The 23,406-nt window shown below is 56.1% G+C and overlaps 1 protein-coding gene across 4 annotated transcripts in view; it reads left to right on the forward strand.

The window, feature by feature from the left end:
* Positions 1-23,406, forward strand: part of ACE (angiotensin I converting enzyme) — a 38,955-nt gene that overhangs the window by 10,739 nt on the left and 4,810 nt on the right. The window contains exons 3-24 of one of the 4 annotated variants that reach the window (XM_033847598.2): positions 6,843-7,026; positions 7,121-7,227; positions 7,418-8,234; positions 8,849-9,016; positions 9,631-9,724; positions 10,438-10,581; positions 11,001-11,192; positions 11,771-11,868; positions 12,247-12,419; positions 12,763-12,986; positions 13,333-13,477; positions 13,762-13,860; positions 14,116-14,238; positions 14,578-14,789; positions 15,407-15,543; positions 16,408-16,566; positions 16,838-16,925; positions 18,876-19,019; positions 19,174-19,365; positions 20,645-20,742; positions 20,928-21,100; positions 22,943-23,166. In XM_033847598.2, coding sequence (XP_033703489.1) covers positions 7,980-8,234; positions 8,849-9,016; positions 9,631-9,724; positions 10,438-10,581; positions 11,001-11,192; positions 11,771-11,868; positions 12,247-12,419; positions 12,763-12,986; positions 13,333-13,477; positions 13,762-13,860; positions 14,116-14,238; positions 14,578-14,789; positions 15,407-15,543; positions 16,408-16,566; positions 16,838-16,925; positions 18,876-19,019; positions 19,174-19,365; positions 20,645-20,742; positions 20,928-21,100; positions 22,943-23,166 — 3,142 coding nt within the window. In that variant the 5' untranslated portion in view covers positions 6,843-7,026; positions 7,121-7,227; positions 7,418-7,979. Of the gene's footprint in view, positions 1-6,826; positions 7,027-7,120; positions 7,228-7,380; positions 8,235-8,848; positions 9,017-9,630; positions 9,725-10,437; positions 10,582-11,000; positions 11,193-11,770; positions 11,869-12,246; positions 12,420-12,762; positions 12,987-13,332; positions 13,478-13,761; positions 13,861-14,115; positions 14,239-14,577; positions 14,790-14,961; positions 15,315-15,406; positions 15,544-16,407; positions 16,567-16,837; positions 16,926-18,875; positions 19,020-19,173; positions 19,366-20,644; positions 20,743-20,927; positions 21,101-22,942; positions 23,167-23,406 lie in introns of those variants that run through there. The other 3 variants (XR_012328571.1, XM_073797510.1, XM_019944520.3) reach the window with 3 other exon arrangements.

Raw genomic sequence — 23,406 nt, forward strand, 5'->3', positions numbered from 1 at the left:
GAAATGTGCAGAGGAACCAGTGAATGAAAGAAAAGGAGGGAGACATATTTTTTTTCTTTTACATCTTTATTGGAGTATAATTGCTTTACAATGGTGTGTTTGTTTCTGCTCTATAACAAAGTGAATCAGCTATACATATACATTTGTTCCCATATCTGTTCCTTCTTGCGTCTCCCTCCCTCCCACCCTCCCTATCCCACCCCTCTAGGTGGTCACAAAGCACCGAGTTGATCTCCCTGTGCTATGCGGCTGCTTCCCACCAGCTATCTATCTTACGTTTGGTAGTGTATATATGTCCATGCCACCCTCTCACCCCGTCACAGCCCACCCTTCCCCCTCCCCAGAGGGAGACATTTTTAATGAAGACCAGGCAAGATTAGGCAAGAGGAGACAGGACAGGTGTGAGTTAAAGATTACTCAGATGTTCCCGGCCTGGGAGACAGACCTGACCGTCACCGCCCACAGCTGTGGCAGAGCTGGGCCTCAGCCTGGGCCTGGAGGGATGCGGTGCACCTCCCCTTCCCCTGCTTCCTGGGGTCAGGGGCCTGACATCCCAAAGGCAGAGCACAGAGCAGACAGGGTCCACGGATGCTTAGTTGCCATAGGGCACTGTCCTGGGGATGCCAAAATTTAAAAAAAACAATATCTTGCTGACTAAATCTGTGCTTGCCATGGAGCTGAGGGGAAGAACAAAGTGAGACATGAAAGTAAGAAAAATTTCTCAAAAGATAGGATTACTGAGTCAAAAGCAGTAAGATTGAATTTTACATATATTCTGCGTTCAGACAAGGGGGAAGTCAGATGCACAGAAACAAACTGGTGATTTTTCACATGAAAAAACATCTAAGGGTTTTCATCAAATCCCAGGTTCCATACGAGCCACAGGGCCGATGAGGCTGCCAGAACAGCCACGGCCCTCGGGCTGCACCAATAGACTCACGTTAACCGGATCAGGACCCCTCTGCCCCAGCCCTGAGGTTAGACCAGCCCTGGGGTCTTCCTCAAACACGGGCGTGCGGTTTACCAGGAATATGGAAGCTCTGCAATCCATTCACGGGAGGATGAGCTGGTACGGAGAGATCTGGAAACCCTCTCTTCCCGGGAGTCACTGGAGGTGATGGATTTCTCCTGGAGAAAAGGAGACCTGGACAGACAGACCTCTCCTGTCGGAGGATGGTCGTGCCAAAGAGAGAAAAGACGAAGTGTGTCTCTAGAGAGCAGAGTGAAGAACAGTAAGTATAAATGGTGAGGCAGGAGACACAACAGAAGAAGGCAGTTCCTAACAGCTGGAGCAATCCGGCCCACCAGAGTGGTGAGCTTCCTGTCCCTGGAAATGTCCTCATGGAAGCAGGATGATGTCAGGGATATCATGGCCATCACTGGCAGGAGACCAGCGTTTCCTAACCTCTCTTCCCCTTCCGAACATCCCACTGTTCACGAATCCCATGTTTGATAATAATGTATCTATTTAATAAATTGTACTTACGCAAAGTAAAATTTATTCCATTTTAATAGTCAAAAACCTGTGTATTGTCAGTTATCTGATGCTTAGCCAGGCTTGGGGCCCACTGAACAAGGAAGGAAGAAATGCTTCTGTGAAGAGGAGGTTGTGCCTTTCCTCCCGAGCCACCATTTTCCAGTAACTCACAAAGTGACCAACACAAAAGCGGGGAGGAGAGGCACTTACTGTATGTTCTCCAGGCCTTTCAGAAAACAAGGAGCTGTTCCTTTGGCCACATTCACGTGAATCTACAAGAAAGGTGATGTTGTAGACGTGAAGGGAAGGGGCACCGTTTAAAAAGGAACGCCCCACCAGCGTCCCCATGGCAAAACAGGAAGAGTCTCCAGTGCACACAGCATGTGGCTGGCATTGTTGTAAACAAACAAGAGCAAGATTCTTGGCAAGAGAATTAAGTTAGGATTACTCCACCAGCAGAGACAGCTTCCTGAAACGTGTGAAAGAAACTGATCAGAAAAAGAAGGAAGGAATTTACTTGGGTTCAACTGAAGCGCCAGCCTGCTCCACCCAGAGAGTCCCGCTTTGTGAGAACCAGTGAGAGGAGCCTGCACTGCTGGAACGCACTCCCTGTGAATTCATGGCTTGATAGCTGTAAAAAAGTAAAGACCTCTGGACTGTGGGGAAAAAAGAGAGAGAGAAGGAGAAGAGAGGGAGAGGGAGGGGAAAGGGAAGAGGAGCAGAGGGGAAGGGAGGAGGTTGTGCCAGAGCTGGGATTTGAGGAGTGATGGGGTTCTACGAGCAGATGAAGGGAAGTCTTTGCAGCCAGGACAGACTCAGGGGTGAAAATGTGAGCTCCAGAACAAACTACTGAGTGTAAAGTGGGACTGAGAAGAGGCTGGATGCAGGAGGCCGTCCATGCTCTGCTCAGAGCTTATCAATTCAGCAGGGACCATGCAGAGGCTGTGACCAGGAAATAGGCATGATCTGCAAGGAATGAAGAGGAGCTAGCCAAAAAAAGGAAAAATAGAGAAAAAAAAGTACGACCTTCTCTTATTAAAAGACACCACAAGGAAATTCAAACGAGTTACATACTGGGAATGATTTCTGCAACACATTTAAATGACACAGGACTAATATTCAGAATATATAAAGAACTGTATGAGTTGATAAGAAAATGAAAAAAGAAAAGGGCAAAGGAAACAAACAGGAACAGCACAGAAGAGGAAGCACAATTGCCCCATAAACATATAAAAAGATGTTCAACCTCATTAGCAACAAAGGAATGAAAATATGTCATGCCCCCAAAATTGGCACAAATTTAAAAATAGGAGAACACTAAGTGTTGATGAAGATGTGGGGCAGTGTGCAAGCTCCCATCCACTGCTGACAGGGGTGCAAATCAGTACAACTATTTTAGAAAGCAGTTTGACATTGGGACCCCCTTGAACTTTTGCATATCTCTGAACATCTGCATATCCTTGGCCCAGAAATTTTACTCCCTAGAGCAATATTTCTCAATGAGGACCAGTTTTGTTTTGATTTTTAATTTGTTGGGGGAATAATACTTCCGTAAAATACAGTAAAAATGAATTCCTAAAAATGAAGTGAAAATAGACATACAGTATACAAGCCTGATATTATTAGATTCAACAGACATAAAGTTACTTATGTATACCAAGGAGACATGTGCGAGAATGTTGCTGGCAAATTGTTTTGTAGTAACTGAAAACAAGAAATAACTCACATGTCCAGTGACAGGATTAGAGGTTGGAAGAAAAAAATGTGGCGTAATCACATGATGGATTATTATGGACTATGAAAAAGTTATAAAAATAAATGAACTGTAAACATGCAACAGCAACGACAAAGTCTCAGAAACGTAATTGTAAGAGAAAAAACAAACCTTAGAAGACTCTAATATGATGCCTTTAAAAAAAAAAAACTTTATCAAAGTGTAATTTACATTTCCACGTTTTAGCATAATTCACCCATTTTAAGTGTACAATTCAATGATTAATAGATTATTTTAAGATTGCAGTGCATTTCCATCACCTTCAAAAGAACCCTCCTGCCAATTTTCAGTCACTCCTCATTCCCACCCCCTGCCCCAGGCAACCCCTGATCTATATTCTGTCTCTATAGATTTGACTTTTCTGGACATTACATATAAGTGGAATCATACCATATGTAGCCTCTTGTGTCTAGGTTCTTTCACTTAGCATAATGTTTTTGGAGTCCATCACGTTGTAGCATGTATCAGAACTTCATTCCCTTTTATCGCCAACTAATATTCCATTGTGTGGGTCTACCACATTTTGTCTACCCATTCGCCAGGTGATGGACGTCAGGTTGCTTCCACTGTTCAGCTCCTTTGAGTAACACTGCTCTGCACGCAGGTCTTCGCACAGATGTGTCTTCATTTCTCTTAGGTACATACCTAGGTGACGCCGTCTTTATAAAGTTCTAAAACAAGCAAAACTAAACAGTGTGATGTTTAGAGATACATACGAAGTGCTGAAACTCTTCTTCACAGGAGAATGATAAAGATAGCATTCAGGGGAGCTGGTGTGGGTGCATGTGGGTGTGGGGGAGGGAGATGGGAAAGGGAAGGACCAGACTCAGCTAGACAAGAGTAATGTTGGGCAGTGGATTTATGGGTCCTCACTTTATTATGCTTCATAACTTACATATACATTAGATATCATATATACATACTGCTTATATTCTATGTAACACATATTACATTATAAGAGGACACTTTAAAAAATGAAAGCCTGTCACCAATACCCAACAATTGCACTGGGTTCTTGTCTCAAGATAACCGGGTCCCTGCTCTGGCCGCCTGTCCACACTCAGCCTATTCTTGTCTCCCCCTGCCCCAGCCGCACTGGTGCCTTAGCTCTTCCTCAACTCAGGGAGCAACCCTTAGAGGGAGAATGGGTAAAAATGTCTATAGCTGTTTTACACATGAGGAAACTGAGGCTCAGAGAGGTTATTTTGCTCAGGTCATAAGGCTTGTAAGTGTGGCCCAGATTTTTCTGGCTCCCGATCCAGTGCTATCTCCCCTACACCTGGCTTTTGGAGTCCATGTGAGTTAATGCTGAATAAATATCGAAAGGCGAGGTTATCATTGGTTGAGGAGCTAGAGCTGCTCATGTTAGAGGCAGGACTTGATCTGGTCTTTGAGAGATGGGTAGGTTTTGGCTAAACAAAGAAGAGCAGGTGGGTATCCAGTGAGAGAACCACGGCTCCTCTGAAAACCAATCAATAATCGTGAGATTCCTGAGGAACATAGAATGACAAAAGTCAACATTTGGGCGTATTTTTTAATAACAGCTTTATTGAGATATAATTCATGTGCTATAACATTCCCCCTTTTAATTTGTATGATTTGGTGGTTTTTAGTATATTTAGTATATTCAGAGTTGTGCAACTACTAATTTCAAAACATTTTCATCATCTCATAAAGAAACTCCATAGCATTGGCAGTCACTCCCATCCCCTCTCCCCCAAGCCTCTGGCAACCACTCATCTACTTTCTGTCTCTATGGGTTTGCCTATTCCAGACATTTCATGTAAATGGATTTATACAACATGTGGCCTTTCACTTAGCATCATGTTTTAGAGGCTTATCCATGCTGTAGCAAATAGTCAATTCTTCATTTCTTCTATGGCTGAATAATATTCTGTGGTATGAATACACCACATTTTGATTATCTCTTCATCAGTTGGTGGACATTTAGGTTATTTCCCATTTGGGGCTGTCATGCTTAGGAATGGAATTGCAGGGTCACATGGCATCTCTGTTTAAAGTTTTGAGGAACTGCCGATGTTTTTTCCAAAGTGGCTGTACTATTTTACAATCCCACCAGCAACGTATTAAGTTCTCCAATTTCTCCATATCCTCAACATTTGTTATCGTCTGTCTTTTTGACTTTAGGCCTCTTGGTGGGTGTGAAGTGGTATCTCACTGTGGTTTGATTTGCACTTCTGCAGTGACTGATGGAGTTGAGCATCTTTTCATGTGTTTCTTGGTCAGGTCTCAATTTTATTCCATTGTTGGGCATATTTTCTAAGGGATATTTTTCTCAAACTGTGGTGACTTGTGACCTGTCCTCCCCTGGAAGAGAGGTGGAGAGATAGGGAGCTCTCCCAAGCAGACTGCATTTCCTTGGTGTGTCAGGCCTCTGGGGGGTCATAATTACATCCTCCTGCAGGATTCAGAGCCATCTCCATTGTTTTGATGGCAGCTGGGAGGTAGCTGACTGAACAAAGGACCTTATCTCTTTACTACCTCTCAAGGTTATTATAAATATCAAATAAGATCACTTACACAAAAAGAATTCAGAAAGGTCTAAAATGCTATCCAGATGTAAGTTGTATTTACTTTTAGATTATCTTCCAGCCCCATTTAGCCTTTGCTCTTATGGTTTTCCAATGAGGCCGAGGCTGCTCCATGCTGAACCCAGATGCTCCATAGACAGTGTCACGAGGCCACCTTAGAGCTGAGGATGGGCCGTGGAGCAAAACCCCTGCCCTACCTGCCTCCCAGACACGGCGCTCGAGAGCTCTTCAGAGACAAGGCCCTGCTCAGACCTGCTCAAACCCTTCAGCTTTCCACGCTGTTTCTTTCCTGGTAGAAGAGAAGGGCTCCCCGGTCACAAGCTAAGCGCCAGGCTCTCTACCCCCTCTGCCCATCCTTCCGCTCCAGGACCCCTTCCTTGGGCCCTGAAGGGGTGCCACTCACAAAATCCCCCCCACCCATGCCTTAGCTGGTGGAGAGACTGCTCTCTCCCAGCAGACAGCAGCTCACTGTGCACACACGGCCCATTGCCCTCAAAGCCTGGAGAACATAGTTGTTAGAGCCACTCGAGAGCTGGCGAGTTCTGAGGAAGAGAGGCCAGGCTCACTGCGTCGCCCTCAGCCGGGCCCCTGCCCTCGATGGGGCTGCTCTGATCACAGGTGTCCAGTTCGCCAGCCCTGAAGTGTCCGCTGGAGTGAAGGAAAGCCAGGGGCCCAGGACTCCTCTTCCTCCCCTCCCACCTTCCCCCACACTGTTGAACAACAGCACTGACGATGCCCTGCTCCCCCTCCTAGGGCTGGGGCAGCCACCCTCCTCTTCTCCCCGCCTTCCTCCCTCACCCCCCCTTTCACACACCACCCTGGCACCATGTCACCTGGCAGCTCAGCACGGCCTCGGGCCACACAGCCTCCTGCACACACTCCAGAGGGCACAGCGAGCCCACGTGTCCCTCAGAGCCCCAGGCGCCAACCTGCACACAGATACCCAGGAGCCCAGGTGATTCCCAAGGTGCCCAAGCTGCGGATGGGTTGGGTCTCCTGAGCAGCTGTCACTGACTCCTTCCCTGCTCCCTCTGCCCAGCCTGTGCTTCCTCCGTCGCCCTGCCCACACCTTTGTCGGCGTCTGCTGGGGGTAGGTCCTCCCGCCTCTGGGGACAGACACCATGATGCTGAGGAGTTAGGGGCGAGCCCTCAGCCTCCCCAGCCGCCTCAAGAGGATGCCACTCTCCTTCCTCCCCCGTGCTTGTCACTTGGAGGAACACGTGGTGAGACAGGGAAAGACTGATGGGGAGTGTGGAGACCTGGAGTGACTTGGAGCAAGCCATTCAACCTGAGTCTTCATGTCTTCCCCTGTTGAAGGAGAGGTTGCTGTCATCTCTGCGCTCATCTTTGTAGCTAGCTCTCAAAGTCGGCAAGTCTGTGACTGTTTCTGCCTGAGCGAATGACAGCTCGTGTGAAGAAAGCAGGTGTGCCAGTGCTCCTTTGGCTTTATTACCCGCCCCCTCCTCCCAGAACAGCTCCTCTATTCTTCCCCCCGCCTTCTGACAGCCCCCCTTCCCCAGTCCGCAGGTGAGCCGGGGGCTCTGAGCACCGCCCCAGGCGCCTGCGGAAGCTATACTCTCCCCTACCCGCGCAGGCCACACCCTCTCCCCCCAGGGCCTCGTGAAGAAGCTGGACCGGGCGACCATCCTTAACCCTATCCGGCAGCACTAGCGGCACTGCGGACAGCTCCCCCACTTTGTCACTCCCGAGTCCAGAGAGCCCTGGGGCGGCGAGGCCGGGAGATTGAGCGTCAGAGACCGCTGGGCCCCGGGTCCCTGCGCCGAGGCTGTGAGATGGAAGGGGAGGGCACGCTGGCAGGCTGGGGTGTTCCAGCAAACTGCTGGGTCCCTCAGCTTCAGAGGTGTGTGTGTGCGTTAGGGGGCTTCTTTCTAGCCTCCCTTGTGAGAACCTGACCTAAGGCCCATCCGCCACCCCCGGGCTGCATCTCGCAGGGGGCCGCCTCGGGCTGGCGCCCTTGCCTGGGGCGGGCCAGGAAGCCTCGGTCCCCGCCCCGCTCCGTTAGGCCCGCGTAGCGGCCGGGGGACTTTGGAGCCGAGGAGGAAGCGCGGCGGGGCGGGGAGGTGAGGGTGTGTCGGAAGGCGGCGGCGGCTGTCGGGTTTTATAACCCGCGGGGCGGGCGCGGCGCGGGAGAAGGGGCTGCACCGCGCACCGCGCCATGGGGGCCGCGTCGGGCCGCCGGTGGCCGCGGCCGCCGCTGCTGTCGTTGCTGCTGCTGCTGCTGCCACCACCGCCGCCTGTGGTCCTGGCGCTCGACCCCGCGTTGCAGCCGGGGAACTTTTCCGCCGACGAGGCCGGTGCGCAGGTCTTCGCAAAGAGCTTCAATTCGAGCGCCGAGCAGGTGCTGTTCCACAGCACGGCCGCCAGCTGGGCGCACGACACCAACATCACCGAGGAAAACGCGCGGCGCCAGGTGGGCGCGCGGGCCCGGGGCGGGGGCGGGGCCCGGGCGCCCAATCACAGGAGGGCGGACGGGCGCTGGGGGGCGGGGAGTCATCGCCCCGCGTGCGCCCCCGGCCCCTGAGCGGTGGGGACCGGGCTGGGCCAGCCGGCCTCCCCGCTAACCCCCAACCCCAACGCCGTCCCAGCAAGACAGGCGGTCGGTTTCCTAGCACGGTGCTGGGCACATGCCCAGTAAGGAACCGAATGGATGAGGCTGGCCCCTCTGACCCCGAGTCCCCCCAGGTGGCAGCGCCTGGGGTTGACGACGGGCTGGGCCAGCGGCAGTCTTCGCTGAGGGTGCCCGCTCTGCTCTGGGTTCTCATCCTCTCCGACTGCAACGTACCCCTCTCTCACTGTGCCTGTCATCGCTCACCACAGTTCACACTCTTCCCCCGCCTCTCCTGGCCCCAGTTTCTGCTCCACCGCCTCCCTGAGGCAGACTCCCCCAGTTCTTCACCCCGAGGGCCCAGGAGGAGGGAGCCGTGCTCCCACAAGCCCCAGTCTCCTGAAGCCCTTGGCCTTCCTCCCCTCCCCCGCGCCACGGCTTCCCCTATTTACCCTCTCGTGCCCTCCTGGTACCCACAGGAGGAGGCAGCCCTAATCAGCCAGGAGTTTTCAGAGGTCTGGGGCCAGAAGGCCAAGGCTCTGTTCGACCCAATCTGGCAGCACTTCACCGACCCCACGCTGCGACGCATCATCAGTGCCGTGCGCACCCTGGGCCCTGCCAACCTGCCCCTGGAGGAGCGGCAGCAGGTGGGCCTGGTGGAGCGGTGGATGCAGAAGTGGCCTGGGTGCCCCCATTGCCCCGGAGGGGTGGGGCCTGGCAGGGAGGGACCCTGGGATCTCTACCGGCCCCGACTGTAGGGGAAGCCCCGCAAACACAGAACGGATTCCTGAAGTACTGATCTTCCTTGGAGCTGGAGTGAGAGAAGTTCATTTCTATCAAAGCAAGTATTATGGGGCAGAAAGCAAAATTCAAATAAAGAGAAAAGGATGAAACAGGGGTTTTCAAACTTTCTCCATAGGTGGTTTGGTTTATGGGCTTCCTCAGAAAGATTGGGAAGGGCTGAGAAGGCATCAAGGTCAGAGAATGAGAGGGCTTTGCCCTCGCTCAAGGTGGTGGCTGGGCTCAGAATTGAACCCTGATCCCTAGTTCTCAGGACACTAGTTTCCCAGGCTGCTCCACTGGAAGGGGAATCCATGCATTCATGCTCAGCTGTGCTCTGGGTGCCACAGCGTGGCCTTGCCCTAGCCACGTCCCCCTCTCCAGGCATCTCCCCTTTTCCTCCCAGCGGAAAGAGTAGAGGGCGCCAGATTACCTCCAAGGGCTGTTCATCGCTAACATTTTCTCAACTCTAACTCCCCAGTACAACTCTCTGCTAAGCAACATGTCCAGGATTTACTCCACGGCCAAGGTCTGCTTCCCCAACAAGACTGCCACCTGCTGGTCCCTGGACCCAGGTACTGCCCTGTGTCTACTCTCTCTGTCTTCGGGGGCTTCCTACCCTTCCCCATTGGCCTGCTGCACTCAGGAGGATGACGTGTTTTTGCAGAGAGAGTGGGTAAACTCAAAGGCATTAACCTCCAATTGGGACTGGACTGTCAGATGCCCCCAGACCCCTGCTCCTCCAGGCAAACTGATTTCTGGAATCTCCAGCCTCCAGCCCCCGCTCCACCCCCACATGCATGTGTGCTTTTTCCTCTCTCATCACAACCGGCTTTCCTCCTGGCTGCCTGGTTTTCCCTTTCATGGGTCCTCTCATTCCCCACAAGAGTCCTCCACAGGCCTTAGACCCCTCATGGCTTCCCTTGCAAACCTCCTCCTCTCCCCCCACAGCTCCCCCGCCCCGCCACGTACCAGGCAGCCTTGAGGTCAGCCACTCCGTCCAAGGAGCCATGAAGGGTCTGCCTATGTTTCAAGTTGTGGGTGTCCTCTTGGTGTCAGCCACCTTAGAATAATCATTTCCTGGGAACCAGGACCCTGCCTGGCTCCTTACTTTGTATAGCTCCCAGTGCCATCCTGTCCAACTTGTAGGTTGCCCTTGACTTTGAGGGTATCATGATGCTGAGGAAGTAGGTGGAGATGGTGAGGACCGGTGTGGGAGCTCTGGTGAAGGCTACTGCTGACTTCAACGCAGAAGTCTCCAAACTGACCCTGCTCACCTGTGTCTCAGAGCTCACCAACATCCTGGCTGCGTCGCGAAGCTATGCCCTGCTACTCTATGCCTGGGAGGGCTGGCACAACGCTGTGGGCATCCCGCTGAAACCCCTGTACCAGAAGTTCACTGCCCTCAGCAACGCGGCCTACAAGCAGGATGGTGAGCATGGCCACCCTGTCCCTTTTGTGGGCGTTTCCCTCTCATCTTCTCTCTCCACTGAGCCCCGCCCCCTGAGGCAAGCAGAGCGGCTATTACAGTGACTCCATACACTGGTCCAAGGTCACACAGATAGTGGATGGTGGAATGGGCATTAGCCCCATCGCCCTCATGCTGCGCTCCTGGCACTCCTCCCAGCCCTAGGGCTCAACTTTGCCTCTCCTGCTCTCTAGGATCTGTCTAGCTGGAGTTGGAGCAACCCGTAGTTAGAAGATTGTAGAGCAGCAACCCCCAAGCTCTCCCTTCCAGCTAGCAGGCAGATACACTGGCCCTGAGCCGGGAGAACGGCCAGGTGGTAGCTGGGAGGCGGAGGTGCCAGAGCCTGGGGCCTGAGCTGCACCCCAACGCCACCCTCCGGCTAGGCTTCTCAGACACGGGGGCCTACTGGCGCTCCTGGTATGACTCCCGCACCTTCACGGAGGATCTGGAGCACCTGTACCATCAGTTAGAGCCCCTGTACCTGAACCTCCACGCCTACGTCCGCCGCGCACTGCACCGCCGATACGGGGACAGATTCATCAACCTCAGGGGACCCATCCCTGCTCACCTGCTGGGTAAGGACCTGGCCTTGCCACCACACATGTCCAGGGTCCTCCTCATCGTGTGTCACATTTCAGAGCCCCGCACTGCTCGATCCCCTGCACGTGAGCCCATAAAGCAGGTGACCCTCCTCATGGTCACTACTGTTCCTACTTTTCACACGGGGACACTGAGGCTTAGGGTGCGCGAGTGACTTGGCAGAGGGCAGAAGACTATTAAAAGGCAGAGCCAGGAGTCACACTGGAGGCTTTAGCTCCAGGTCCAGTGGAGGAGGAGAAATAAGCCTAGTTTATGCCCCAGGAAGCCAGCCCTGTGGCCCTGCGTCAGGGTTGGGAGGCAGGGACCCTGGCACCGTCAGAAAGGACCCAGCAGCATCACCTGGGCTCACACTTGGCCTCTGCCAGCCCCAGGGAACGTGGAGCACTCGGGGGTGTGGGTGGGACTGATGTGTGAGCCAGCTGAGAGGGCAGTGGCCCTGCAGCACCCTGGGTCCAGACACCAGGCGCCCAGCGTGCCGTTCAGTGACACACATGGGGAAGCAGGCACTGGCTGGACTGGGAGCCAAGCTGTCTGGCTCCCCTCCTCTGTCTAGGGGACATGTGGGCCCAGAGCTGGGACAAAATCTACGACATGGTGGTGCCTTTCTCTGACAAGCCCAATCTTGACGTTACCAGTACTATGGTGCAGAAGGTAAGCTCGGAGTCAGGCCAGGTGGGGGCCACAGGAGTGAACCAGACATGAGGAGAGGGACGGGAAGGGACCTCAGTCCCTCCCTTTCTACAGAGCAGCAGCCTGGAGTGTGTGTCCAAGCCATGAGCTGGGGTCTGTGTCCTCGTCCTCGCTGAGCTGCCAATCCCTCCTCCGGGGCCCCTCGGGAGTGGGGGCTGTGAGCATCGGTCCATCCACTCTAGCCAGCAGGGGCCGGACATCTGGGAAGGGAGGCCCCAGAGCAGAGGTGCTTTTCATGAGCAGGGAGCTGAGCTGGGTGGGGGACCACAGACGTGCCCCTGGGGCAGCCATGGCGGGCTCCAGCGGCTGGCCCCTGACCCGTGCGAACACCCCTACCAGGGATGGAACGCTACACACATGTTCCGGGTGGCAGAGGAGTTCTTCACCTCCCTAGGGCTCTTGCCCATGCCTCCTGAGTTCTGGGCAGAGTCCATGCTGGAGAAACCAAGCGACGGGCGTGAGGTGGTGTGCCACGCCTCCGCCTGGGATTTCTACAACAGGAAAGACTTCAGGTCTCGATTCGGGAGGAGGGTTCTGGGGCTCCCACAGGGCAGGCAGCCTGGGCACGGAGAAGCCAGTTCCCAGGCCCGCCTCTAACCCAGCCCCAGCACTGGCTGGGGGCGGGGTCCCTTCCCTGGGCAGCTTTGACAGGCAGTCAGCTCTGTACCTTGGAACGGAGGGAAAAGGCCAGAGTGTGGGCTGGGGCAGGGGAAAGTGTTTGCCTGTTTCCGCCTGCTCCTTCGAGCCCCGGGGCAGTGCCCGCCTGGCTCCTTTCCCTCAGGCGCCAGCCCCACTGTTCTCTGGTTCCTGCCCCACCCATCCTTCACCCTCACCCACGCCCTCTCCCCACCCCAGGATCAAGCAGTGCACGCAGGTCACTATGGACCAGCTGTCCACGGTGCACCACGAGATGGGCCACGTGCAGTACTACCTGCAGTACAAGGACCAACACGTCTCCCTGCGCCAAGGCGCCAACCCCGGCTTCCATGAGGCCATCGGGGATGTGATGGCACTCTCCGTCTCCACTCCTGCACATCTGCACAAAATTGGCCTGCTGGACCATGTCACCAACGACAAGGGTATGGGGGTGGGTGGAGAGAGCCCAGTGCAGCCGCCCCCCCCAGACCCCGCTGGATCCCACAGCAGGCCCGCACTTGTCCCCGCTCCCCTCTGCCCTTCTTGTTTCTGCCTCACTGCCCCATGTCAGGCAGGTTTGGGGATCCACCCAGACCCTCACAGCCCACCCTGAGTCCCAACTCCACTGCCCAAGCTCCCTCTTCCAAGCGGGGCCCCAGGGTCCCAAAGCCTGGCGCTCCCTTCTATGCGTCTGCCCAGCCTCACCTCCTGCTGGCTTCTCCCCAGGCCCACCCTGTCCCAGCTGGACTCCCCTCTCCCTCTGACCTCTCTCTTTTCATCTCCCCACAGAAAGCGACATCAATTACTTGTTAAAGATGGCACTGGAAAAAATTGCGTTCCTGCCCTTTGGCTACTTGGTGGACCAGTGGCGTTGGGGGGTCTTTAGTGGGCGTACCCCCCCTTCCCTCTACAACTATGACTGGTGGTATCTTCGGTGAGCAAAGCAGGACCGGGAAGGGCCTAATCCCAAACGGCCCTCCCCCCGCTCCCGGGCAACCTGCCTCCTGCCTCCCTCCTCTCTAATGATGCCTCCATCCTCTTCCGCAAGGCATTCTTTCCTGCCTAAAACTTCCTCCGTCAGGCAGTCTCTCCTGGTTCGCCAGGATGGGGAAGGTATGGCCCGTGGGAATGTCTGCTTAGCAGACTTTTCTGCAAAGGTAAAATCAGCCTGTGTACAACCGTTGGGTCCTAAGACAATTTAACCACATCCTCTTCCAGAACCAAGTATCAGGGGATCTGTCCTCCAGTTGTCCGAAACGAAACCCACTTTGACGCTGGAGCCAAGTTTCATGTCCCAAATGTGACACCATACATCAGGTACTATTGCCCCCACTTCCAGCACACCTTTAGTCCCCTTCCCCCTACTCTGGGACCCCCATTCCCAGGGCTTGTTCCCACACCCTTCTGGACCCCTCAACGGCCTGGAATTTGAGGGGGCCTCTCTCCTGAGCCAAGCTCGGTTCTCCCTTCTCCCCCAGGCAGCCCCTGGTCTGGCCTCTGCCCAGCGGAAGCTGGCTGGGACCTGGGCGAGGGGCCTCCACCATCCCCCTCATGCCCACCCTGTGCCTGCAGGTACTTCGTGAGTTTTGTCCTGCAGTTCCAGCTCCATCAAGCCCTGTGCAAGGAGGCGGGCCACCAGGGCCCGCTGCACCAGTGCGACATCTACCAGTCCACCCAGGCGGGGGCCAAGCTCCGGTGTGTGGGGCACAGGGAGGGCAGTGGGAAGTGAGGGGAGCGACCAGTGAAGGGCATGCCAGTGAGGGCACCACCACCAGACCAGTGGAGGGGGCCTTTCTCCCCTCCCCCTCCCTTTCTTTCTCTCGTCGAATGTTTATTGAGTGGGCCTCTTGGCTGGCATGGGGCAAAACATACGTTCCCCCCTTCACAGAGCTCCTAGGCCCTGGGTCTTAATGCTGCTGTTCTTGCCATCCAGTGGGGGCAGAAGTGGCCGGAGATGGGGCAGGTGGGCCAGGGCAGCGGTAGTGGCCCCTGGCCCGAGAGCCCTGTGCCCACTGTGCCCGCTCTGCCTGACAGGGCACTGCTGCAGGCAGGCTCCTCACGGCCCTGGCAGGAGGTGCTGAAGGACATGGTCGGCTCAGATTCCCTGGACGCTCAGCCGCTGCTCAACTACTTCCAGCCGGTCACACAGTGGCTACAAGAGCAGAACCGGCAGAATGGCGAGGTCCTGGGCTGGCCAGAATATCAGTGGCGCCCACCGATGCCCGACAATTACCCAGAGGGCATTGGTAAGGCCCGAGGGAGCCTGGGGCGGGGCGCTACCGCAGGTTCTCAGTTCCAGGCTCGGGACCAGGCCCCCGGTTCATGGTTCCCCATCAGCTTCTCCCAGCCGGGCCCTGGCGCCCTGCCTGGAGGGCCAGGCACCCCCTGAGCTGGTTGGCAGGGCCCTGGGGTGGGGCGGGCACATCTTTCCCAGCATCCTGGGGAGGGCAGGCCCAGATCTGAGGCCCCGGCCGGGGGTTGGCTGGCAGGCACACTGCTCTATGAGGTCACGCTGACGTCACACTGCAGACTCCGCTCTTATAGGCCAGGGGGAGGGGCTGCAGGACTCTGCTCTCCTGCTGCCATGGGCCAAGGTTGGGCTGCTCCGGGACTGTCCCGCCTCCTCCTCCTCCTCCTGCTCTGCTGTGGGCGCCCCCTGCTGGCCCCTGGCCAGGGGACCACCGGCCAGGTGTCAGTCAGCCAGGGAACAGCCAGCAGCCAGACGACTACCCGCCACTCGACAACCAGCAGCCCGAAAACCCAGAGCCCAAGTGGGACCAGCTGGGGGCCGGGGCGGGGAGGCCGGGGCAGCAGTGGAAGGGCAGGGGGAGTCCTGTCTGTGTCTCTCTGCTCTGTCCCACAGACCTGGTGTCCGACGAGGCTGAGGCCAGCAGGTTTGTGGAGGAATATGACCGGAGATCCCGGGTGGTGTGGAACGAGTATGCCGAGGCCAGCTGGGATTATAATACCAACATCACCAAGGAGGGCAGCAAGATACTGGTAGGGGCCCCTGCACGCCCCCTTCCCCCCACCAGAGCTCGCGCACAGACTCAGCACATGTCTGCTCCTCCCCCGGGGGCCACCCTCTGAAACCCAAGGCACTGCAGGCCGCCCTTCCGCCCCCGACGTCACCTCAGTGGGAACAGGCTGTCAGAATTTGTGAAGAATCCCAATGGCATATTGAAAAGCGTCCAATTTCAGGCACACACCCAGTGCCTAAACAAGTTGCCTTATCATTCACAACCAACCCGTTGTTGGTAACGGAATAATTTGTAGATAAATAAGTGATGCTAAAGTCAGTTTTTAAAAAGATTGAACGCTCCCGTTTGCCACCATTGAGAGGGCTGTGCGTCCCCTCCAACCCCCCTCCCCGCCTGTGTGGCTGAGCGCTGACTAACCAAGGTGAGCCGCAGAGGACTAACATTTCTTGAAGACCCACTGTGTGCCGGCCACTTTTCCTTGGCACTGGACATCTGTTGCCTCATTGATTCCTCAACAGCCTTGCAAAACCAGTGACCTTATTCACATTTTACAGCTGGGACCCTGAGGCTCAGAGAGGCCACAGAGCAGATACCAGGCTGCATCTATCCTAACAGCCTTTAGGACACGGGGTGGGGTTTCCTTCTCTGCCGCTGCCATCAGATGTCTTGCTCGAAATGGCCATCTGTTGAGGGGCAGGTACTGCACACAGGATGTTATAGACAGTCCGGGTCGAAGAGGGTCTTCATAGGCAAAGGCAGCCACTTGGTGAAACCGGCCCCACCCTGACACCCTCAGTCCCTTTGGCTCCCCTCAAGGCGCCTCCTCCCAGGAGGCCTTTCTAGAGCTCCTGGGCCTCATGATACGGTTCCCCCGTGCCTTCAGCTGGAGAAGAACGTACAGATGGCAAACCACACTGTCAAGTACGGCACCTGGGCCAGGAAGTTTGACGTGACCAACTTCCAGAACGCCACCATGAAGCGGATGATAAAGAAGATTCAGGATCTAGAGCGGGCGGCGCTGCCTGTCAGGGAGCTGGAGCAGGTGTGTGCCTCGTGGGGCGCATGGGGCGGAGGATCCAGGGTCAGGGGAGTGTCCTAGCTCGGGGGACAGCGTCTGGCCTTCATGCTGCTTCCCCTTCCTCGATTTGCCGTGTCGTGACATCTGGCACGTCAACACACACCTACAAACTTACTGAGAAGGCAGAGCTCTGGGAGCACCCGCCTCAGCTGCAGAGCCCCGGTCCACGATGGTGCCGGGGGCGGAGCAGGGAGCCCAGGGCTCAAGCTGGCCGCCCCTCTCCTTCCCCCTGCAGTACAACCAGATCCTGCTGGACATGGAGACCACTTACAGCGTGGCCTCTGTGTGCCATAGCAACGGCACTTGTCTGCAGCTCGAGCCTGGTGAGCACACGTGGGGAGCGAGAGGGAGGCCTGGGGAGGTCAGGGGTGCTGGCCGTGAAAGGGCGGAGTTCACGTCTGACTCACGGGGTCCGCGCGCCCGGGAGACTCACTTCCCTGTCTCCCACCGGTGGTGCTCCTCTGCCCCTGCTTAGAACCGACACCTCCTTCATCGCTGCCCTGGTCCCCTGCCCTGCCCTTGGCTCCGCCCGTCCGCTCCCGCTGGGTCCCCTCTGTTCCTCCCTCCACTCCGCCCTTCAGAGCAGGTGTATCTCAAATTGATCTCTCAGGGGCTTGGACTCCCCAGTAGGGAGAGTAACTCTAGGCATCTCCCCTCTGCGCTCTTTCCTTGATCCGATCCACCTTCCCCATCTTCCCTGGCCCTTCCCTGGCCCCCTCCTCCACCCAGAAGTTGAAGCCTCAGCCAGCAGAAGCCACGTCCACGCCATTCCCACTTCACTCCCTCTGCCGCCACTCGTCACTGGAAGGAGTGGGCCAGCTCTGGCCTGTCCTGTTTCTCTCGCAGGAGACTGGCTGGTCCTTCTTACCTTCTCCTCTTTGAAGGAGCTCAGCCCCGACACCCCAGTACCTGCGCACAGATACACCCCCTCCCCTCTCTGACCCGTGCTTCCCAGGGTCGAGGAGCCAGAGGCATAAACATTTTTCCTGAGGAGTCTCCACCCAGAAGCAGTCTCTTCCTGGCCCTCCGCCCAGCTCCCACATTAGAACAATGACAAACAGAAGGGGAAATGGAAAATAAACAGGAGAGAGAAACAGTTTTCCTGGGACAGGGTTTGGCCTGAGGGTTGTGTATGTGGGTAGGCACGCAAAGTGGGGGGAAGGGGATGTGCATTTGTGTGCATTTATGGAGAAGAGCATTAAAGGGAGTATGGCCTTCACCCCCCATCGGTCAGCCCCTTAATCCAGGGCTGGGCCATCAGGTCACTGCCAGTAGTAAAAATAAGAAGCACCCACAAAAACAGAACACTCACATCAGCAGAGGACAAAATTCTCAAGATATGTTTTTTCCCCCAATAAAATTAACTTGAATGTACTTTGTCTGTGAAGAGTAGGTAGCGCATAGCATGTTTCAGGATAGAGCACAAGTCCATGAGGTGTGGATGCCCTCAGGCCTCTGTCTCAGGCCAGGCCGGGCAGGAAGGGGAGCCACCTTCAGAACCGACACGTGAGCTCACACCATCCTCATCCCAGCTCTGTGAGGTAGATGTGAGCTCCGTGTAATCCCTAAGCCAGGAGGCCACTCGTATAGTCACGGCTTTGACAGGACACAAACGCAAGATTTCTGGCTCCCTGATGATGCTTGAATGGATCTCTGTACTTTGCCTTCACAGCTGTTCTTTTATTAATCAGTCCAGTCACAATGTGGGAAAGATGCCCTGGGCCCTGTGGGGACGTGGGGATGAAGGAGGCACTGTCCCTGCCCAGGGGCGTCCTGCCCCTGAGCCGGCATAATCCCCATTTCATAGTCAGGGAAGGAGGGGTCCCGTGATTCACCCAAGGTGATTTCGAGGTCAGGAGGAAACCGAACAAGAACTCGGGTCTTTTGACCTCCAAGCCATTTCTCCCGGGGAGGTGGTGGGCAGGGAACGAGTTGGGAGCAGCGGCTCTGGGGTCTGGGCCCTTTGTGCCCCAGCTCAGCCACTTGCTGGCTGGGGAACGCAGCCGTGTCACCAAACCGCTTGCGTGGAAAGAGGGTCGAGGGCATCCCTCACAGGGCTGTTGCAGCCCTGCAGTTGCCTGAGATTGTGTACGGGAAGCGCTGAGCCCCGGGCCTGGCGCCCTGTAAGCCCCATGGAAAGGGCACCAGCCTGTCTCCAAGTTCCCTCGACTTGCTGCCTGTGCAGTCCCTTTCCAGTTTTATTCCACCTCTGAAGGAGGTGGGAGGTGAGCCAAGAGCTGGAGGCTTAAAGCCATCCAATCCCTCCCACCTAGATCTGACACATCTGATGGCCACATCCCGGAACTATGAAGAACTGCTGTGGGCATGGAAGGGCTGGCGAGACAAGGTGGGGAGATCCATCCTCCCATATTTCCCCCAATATGTGGAGCTCAGCAACAAGGCTGCCAGGCTCAATGGTGAGTCCTCTCTGCCAGTGTCACTGGCTGTTGGGTCCCAGCCCCCCGCGAGGCCCTCAGAAAGGTCCTCTGAAACCCAAGAGGTGAGGGGGGAGGAGGCAGGGCGCTCAGGGGTTGGTCAGGTGTTGAGAGCCTGGCTGTGTCCCCTCTGCAGGCTACAAGGACGGAGGGGACTCCTGGAGATCTATGTACGAGATGCCATTCCTGGAGTACGAGCTGGAGCACCTCTTCCAGGAGCTGCAGCCGCTCTACCTGAACCTGCACGCCTACGTGCGCCGGGCCCTGTATCGCTTCTACGGGTCCGAGCTCATCAACCTGGAGGGCCCCATCCCAGCCCACCTGCTGGGTGAGGGCAAGTGAGACAGTCAACAGTATGAGGGAGGGGGCAGCCCAGGGCTGGCCAGAGGGCAGAGGGCAGACTGGGAAAGGTCTGCAGATGACACCTGAGGCTGGGGAATGTTGCCAGGGCTGGAGTGGGGTCGGGGCTGGGGGTGGGGAGAAGAGCCCCCTCCCTGCATTTGGTGCCACGTTTGCTACAGATCCACGTTACACAGGTCATCAGGGATGGGGCAGTGGGCGGAGTTCATAGGCCTGTCGTGGGGAGACCACATCACCCGTCGCAGCTCCAGGCAGCATGAGGGAGAGGAGGGGGCCGTGAGTGGGAGCTGAGAAGGCCTCCCCAGGAGGTGGCATGTGAGCAGAGCCCTGAAAGATGAGAGGTTCTGACAGATGGAGAAAGTAGTCGTGGGGAGAGAAAGGCAGACATGACATTCAGGCAAAGGGAGCTGTGAGAGTGTAGATCCTCCTCAACTTTGGGCGCCTCATTCTCCAGGGGTTGTAAACTCAGATGCCCTGAACACTTGAAGCAGGCAGTGGAGGACAATAAGGGATGGTGGGGACTGCGGCAAAGTAGAGGCTACTGGGTTCCTGTCTCTGTCGGGCCATCGGGAACACGTTTCTGGGTGCTTCTTACTGTGAACAGAGAGGCCAGGCAGGGCCATGGACCATTGACAAATCAGAGGGAGACCACCCCCCGTCCAGCTTTGGGTCTAGCTCTGCTCAGCCTAGAGGGTCTTTGCAGCCCAAGAGACCAGCCATTTTTGGTCCCTCTGTTGTGAGACCAGAGAATATCAGCTCCATGGCGGAGAAACACAGACCCCGGGAGGGAAAACAGGTGCCCGGCTGGCCCTGGGAGCTGGGGCTTAGAGCTGAGCCCCCAAGACGAGCAGAGCAGCCAGGCCCAGGCTCGCTCCCCCCTCCCATTCTCGCTTCTCACTCGCTCTGACTCTCACTGGTTTGCACTGTAGGCTCCACTTGATGTCAGCTCAAGCTTAGTCCCCTTTGGCTGTCAGAGCCTCTCCAAATGTATTTCTGCACCTTTCCACTCATTCTGAATAGCTTCCTTATCTCCACTCTTGTGGTGAATGCAGAGGCATCAGCCTCTCCAAAAGGAGGGTGGTTCTTGCCAGCTGACCTGTAAACTGACCTCAGGCGACAGGGAGGGGACAGAGCAGTGGCTGGTCAGATTATGATCAGTGTTCCCTCCCCCTGCATGACGGTGCTGAGCCTAAGATCTAACACCTGTCTCTCCTCTCTCCGCCATCTCTTCCTCTACCCGCCTCCAGGGAACATGTGGGCACAGAGCTGGTCCAACATCTATGACTTGGTAGTACCCTTCCCTTCAGCCCCCAGGATGGATGCCACAGAGGCCATGATAAAGCAGGTCCGCACCGACCCCCTCCTTGCACCCCTGCTCCTCCAGGGCACAGGGGAGGGGGACCCTGCCCAGGTGGGAGAGGGCCCTCTGATTCAAGACTCCCAGCTTGGCCCTCTCCCAGGGCCCTCCCACTGCGGCACACAGTCCATCCCCACAATCCCCAGCTTCGGCAGAGCTCCCTCTGCTTGCAGGGCTGGACACCCCAAAGGATGTTTAAGGAAGCAGACAGTTTCTTCACCTCCCTGGGGCTGCTGCCCGTGCCCCCCGAGTTCTGGAGCAAGTCTATGCTGGAGAAGCCGACCGATGGGCGGGAGGTGGTGTGCCACGCCTCCGCCTGGGACTTCTTCAACGGCAAGGACTTCAGGTATGTCTGGGCTACAGGCCAGGGGGACCTGGTCCTGAGCCCAGAGGACAAGGAGACGAGTCAAGTACAGGCTCCGCTGCTGTCTCCTCAGCCAGAACAGGGGACGGAGGGTTAAGAGAGTTGGGCCTGGCCGCAGCTTAGCCACTGGCTTGTGGCAGGGTCTCCTCGAGTGCTGACCAGCTCTGTCAGCCCAGCGTTCAAGGTCCCAGTCCTGGGGGTGAGCCCCACGTGAGCTGCCAGCCTTCCCTCCCTCTCAGGCGGCCCCTGTGTACAGCTGGCCCTCTCCCTGAGTGCCTGTGCCTTAACACGGAGGCACATGGGGACGTGGGGGCTTTGCACAGATCCACTCTCACCACTGATGGGCTCAGAAGCTGTCTTCATTGGAGGACAGTGTTTCAGTTACCTACTGCTGCATAACAAACCAGCCCAAAACCTAGTGGTGTAAAACAACCATTTGCTTACGCTCATGATTTTATGGGCCAAGAATTCAGGCACAGTGGAAATGGCTTGTCCTGCTCTGCAGTGGTGGAGAGCTCCGCAGGGCTAGAGAGGGCTGGCGTGGCTCAGTGGGGCCGTCTATCTGGGGCTGTGCTTCCGGCTGTCTGTTCGGTTCCTCAGTTTTTCTCTGTGTGGCACGTGCTGGGGCAGGGACGTTCACGTTGGGCTCCTTCACTCACGTGCTGGGCACCTGGGCTGGCATGGCTGGAGCAGCTGGGGTTTGGTGGGACATCTCTCTCCAGGAAAGCTTGGACTTCCTCACAGTATGGCAGCCTTAGGTGGTCAGATTTTTTATTTTTTACCTGGAGGCTGGCATCCCCAGAGCAAAAGTAGAAGTAGCCAGATCTCTTAAAGACTAAGTCTAAAATTGGGACAGGTCACTTCTACCACATTTCATTGGCTAAAGCAAGTCACAAGGCCAACCCAGTTTCAAGAGAAGGTAAAGAAGATTCCACCTCTCGGGAGAAGTGGCAGAGATGATCTGCCACAGCTGATGAAGTGTCTCTTATGAGAAGAGTGGGCACAGAGATCCTGGAACAAAGCAGCCAGTTTCACTGGCTCACCTGGCCTTGGGTCCTTCCTTCAAAGGCACAAGGACCAGAGCTGTAGGGCTGGGCGCAGACAGAATCAAGGGGGTGAGGGCTCTTTGGGGATCTTCCTTGTATGGGGAGTCATAGCAGAAGGTGGACAGCTCCCAACCTCATTGTCACCAGGGTGCTGGGCAGCTCTTTCCCTAGAATGACAGACAAAGGGGGTCAACTGAGCTGAAGAGCTCTGGTTAGATCCAAGGGAGAATTGCTTTGGCTCACAGAAGATGGAAAGTGATGCAGCCTCTGGCTTGGACTGCTCAGCAGATGTCCCTCTAGTCCTGGCCCTGAGAAATCCTGGGATGAATATCCTTGCTGGCATTGGGCACAAGGGATGCAGAAGAGCTCAGACGCTGTTGTTTCCTTCAGGAAGCCTAAGTCTTGGGAGAGACAAAGCACGTAATGAGGAACCACATGACTCACATGACCCAAGCCCTACACGGACCGTGACCGAGGGTCCCCATGTCTCTAGAGCACATACTTCGTACAGTTAGGAAGCCACACGGCTGTGTGGGCTGGAGTCAGTTGTTCAGGGAAGTTGGGGGCAGAGGAATAGTCTGGAGGACCAGACGTTCGGGGCTTCTAACCCCCAGATTCCCTCTATTTCCCCTTTCGGCTTTCCTTCCCATAATGCTGTGTTCCTTGCATAAAGCAGTCCTGTGGGTACGCTCTGCATCCAGTAAGGACAGAAGGTCCCTTTGCCCCAGGGATCCTCACTGCCCCCTTCCACACCGTCTCCCCACCCCCGTGTTCCCAGGATCAAGCAGTGCACCACTGTGAACATGGAGGACCTGGTGGTGGCCCACCACGAAATGGGCCACATACAGTATTTCATGCAGTACAAGGACTTGCCGGTGACCTTCCGGGAGGGTGCCAACCCTGGTTTTCACGAGGCCATTGGGGATGTGCTGGCCCTCTCAGTGTCTACCCCCAAGCACCTGCACAAGATCAACCTGCTGAGCAGTGGGGACGGCAGCTATGGTGAGAGAGGAACGGGGAGATCCTAGTGGGCAGAGGGGCCAAGAAGGGGCAAGCCTGGGAGGCGGAGAGAGGAGACTTCATAGCCCACAGGCAGAGCTGGGACAGAACAGTGGGGAACAAGAGGGGCAACCAGCAGGGAGAGTGGGAGGATGAAACCCATACCATCCCAAGAGGCAGGTCGCAGGACCCAGAGAGGTACAGCTCGCCCCGCCCGCTCCCCCCATCGCGCCCATCACAGCC

Source organism: Tursiops truncatus, chromosome 20 (assembly GCF_011762595.2).
Source record: "Tursiops truncatus isolate mTurTru1 chromosome 20, mTurTru1.mat.Y, whole genome shotgun sequence".
Lineage (NCBI taxonomy): Eukaryota > Metazoa > Chordata > Mammalia > Artiodactyla > Delphinidae > Tursiops > Tursiops truncatus.